This window comes from Neovison vison, chromosome 9 (assembly GCF_020171115.1).
Source record: "Neovison vison isolate M4711 chromosome 9, ASM_NN_V1, whole genome shotgun sequence".
NCBI lineage: Eukaryota > Metazoa > Chordata > Mammalia > Carnivora > Mustelidae > Neogale > Neogale vison.
In genome coordinates, this window is record NC_058099.1 from 27,634,367 (window position 1) to 27,637,485 (window position 3,119).

The 3,119-nt window shown below is 37.1% G+C and overlaps 1 protein-coding gene across 1 annotated transcript; it reads right to left on the bottom strand.

The window, feature by feature from the left end:
* Nucleotides 1-1,004: 1,004 nt before the first annotated feature.
* On the bottom strand, nucleotides 1,005-2,482 carry LOC122917390 (septin-10-like). Its single transcript, XM_044265227.1, is given in 2 exon segments — nucleotides 1,005-2,095; nucleotides 2,097-2,482. Coding segments are annotated over 2 exon segments (1,320 nt in total). The 5' UTR covers nucleotides 2,387-2,482; the 3' UTR covers nucleotides 1,005-1,065.
* Between the last annotated feature and the right edge of the window lie 637 nt (nucleotides 2,483-3,119).

Here is a 3,119-nt window from a genome sequence, read left to right on the forward strand (position 1 = left end):
TCATGATTATTTATATGAGGACATGTGTGTGTGTGTGTGTGTATAACCAGCTGAAACTTTTTTTTTTAGTAAATATGTAGATACATATTTTATTTATCAAGAGTAAATGTCAATTTTATTTAGGATATTCAAGTAAAAAAATGAAAAATTATATACCAGTGACTGTTAAGAAAAAGTTAAAAGACATTAAATTGTCCTAAGACTACTACAAAGGCACTGAATTCAAATATCCCCTTATATATGAATTACCTAAGTTTTCATATTTTTAATATTCAGTTGCTCACAATTATGGTCTTAAAAAATATTTGTAATAAGATGATTCTACCTTATGATTTTTCCCCTGGAAGACAGAGTTTTAAACAACAAGTATGTAAAACATTCTAATGAAATAGAGTGGCAATACCTCAGGTTCAAAGGTACTCATCACTAGAAAAGGGATTTATACCTACATGTTTTTACCTTAAAACACAACTTGTTTCATCACAATACATCAACGATAGTAAGGCACACTGAAGCATGGAAGGCCATGTTACATAATCTGATACAAATCTTAGGATCATGTTACCAACTGGATAATGATATCAAAAATTAAGAAGTTCTATAAAACTATCAAGAGGTTAGATCTTCAGGTGGGTAATATGTTTTAAAACACATTTCCCAAAATTTACCTTTATTATGTACAAAAAAAGGAGTTCATCTTGGAAATATAAATGCAATCAGATAACCATACTATGAATGACTTCTGTGTTTTCAGCGGCACTGACGCTTTGTGGTACAATGCATGTAAGTGACAATAAATGGGCAACAGGAGAAATGATTTAGATTCCTCACAAACCAGCAACTTGCAAACTTCTAACAGCGAATATAAAAGTGATATCATACACTGTGGTTTATGCATTAACCTTATACTTAACAATGTCTTCCATAAATGGCAATAACTACAGCCATTTGCCAGATATAGAATAACTGATACAGCAAATAAAAACAGCAAGAAAATCAAAGCATACTTCTAACATTTTAATAACTTTTGCTTGTGATGACCTTCTGTGATCTGGAACCTTTGTTTTACATAAAATTGGAGTTCTTACGGTCCTTGTCCTTCTTCAGGTTGCTGCCTGATGCCAGGTAGGACTGGTTCTGGTATATCTCCGACGTAGCTTTCTTTTTTGAGAAAGCTATTATTTCTTCTTCCAAGAATCTTCTTTTCTCTTCAAGCTTCATTCTCTCTTCTTGATGAACTCTTTTAAGGTGCTCAAATTTGGCCTGTAGCTCTCTTTCAGCTTCTTTCAGTATGGCTTCTTTCTCCTTTACTCGCTGCACAAACATCTGCTTCATTTCTTCTTCCTTCCTCTGACATTCTCCATAAAATTCATGTCTTTTAGCTTCATAGGTCTCTTGAAGACTGAGCGGCTTATTCTCTGGGCCCACATCTGTAAAGCCCATTTCCTCCAGTTTGCAACGCCTGTAAAGTTCATAATGCCTAGTGTGGGTCTGTTCTCGCAGATCTTCCATGTTTGTACAAATGAGCATTTCCCGGAGCTTTACAAAATCACAGTGGTTTTCATTTTCCACTTGTACAACACCCCATGGGTACTGGCGAGCTTTGACCATCTTATTTCCAACTTTTACCTCATCCATACTTCCTACAACAGCAAATGGCAAATGTCCATTCATTGAAGCATTGATTTTAGCAATAGTTTCATCGTCTGTTGGAAACTGATATATCTGGACACCATTGCTAACCAATTCACTCATGAGCTTGATCTTAAACTTCTGTAATTCAGCTTTAGAAATTGCATCTGCTTTGGCAATCACTGGTATAATGTTCACCTTGCTGTCAAGGCTCTTCATTGTTAAGAGATCTAGTGTCTTCAGAGAGTGACCTGTAGGGGAGATGAAGTAGAGACACACGTGGATGCGAGAATCGTGGTAGCTAAAGAGAGAGCGCTTGATCTTCAGCTCCTCTTGGAGATAGGCCTCAAACTGAGCATCTATGTAGTCAACTATTGGTTGGTAGCTCTCTTCTTTGTTTATTTGGTCACCAAATCCTACTGTATTCACAATGGTCAATTTCAATCGAACATTACTTTCGTGGTTCATATGTCTGAGCTTTAAGTTTAACATGTGGGTAAAAATGTGAGGATTCATGGTCTTCAAAATTAGTATTAAACAATGTGTCAATCAGCGTTGATTTTCCAATTCCAGTCTCCCCCACACAGAGAATATTAAAACAGAAGCCTTGCTGAATGGATCTATTGACCAGCTGATCCGGCAAACTCTCAAAACCAACATGGCCAGACATAGTTAAAGAACGAATATTTTCTTTTTTTTGTTTCTGTTCATCTTCAGATACTTGTGAGGACAGACAGGTTGTTTTTGTTGGCATATGAGACTGAAAGAGCAGGTGCCGCGCCACCTCAGAGGTTATGGTCCCGAGCGAGAGCTGAACGAAGGCGGGGGGGGGGGGGGTCCCAGCGAAGCGGGGGGGTCTCAGTTCCGGCCCCTGATCAGAGCGTCCAGACCACGAACCGAGCAAAGTGGGCCAGCTGAAACTTTTTTTCCATCTTTTGGGTGATGTACATATTTGTTCTGCCCAAGTGTTAGATCATTTGACATAATCAAAATATGCTACTTTTGAAAATAAATTCTCTGTTGAGCAATATGAGCAATGAAATAAGTTCTCATATTGGAGCATAGGCTGTATAAACGAGCAAGCCTGAGCTGAATCATGGTTCCAGCTAGCTGTGTACGCTAAACAAGTTTTACAGTTGCCTTGAGACCTTTAATTTCTGTATCTCTATGTGGCAATTAATGGAAACAAAAATGTTAACCCTAGATTGCTGTTGTGAGGACTCAACAAGGTATAATAGAGTGCTTATTACACTGCCTGCCCTAAAATAGGTTTTCAGTAAAAATTACTCTCTTTGAAGCTGGAATTTTAAATTCCATGTACCATTAGTGATATGTTTTTGTTTCAGAATATCTGCCTCAGCTTTTCAGAGTCATTTAACTCTGCAGTACATCAACTCTATTTTTCTCTTGTTCATTTTTTGAGACTGAATGTACCTTTTACAGTCTATCTTTTCATTACGGCCATTCTTTTTTTTTTTTTTTTAAGA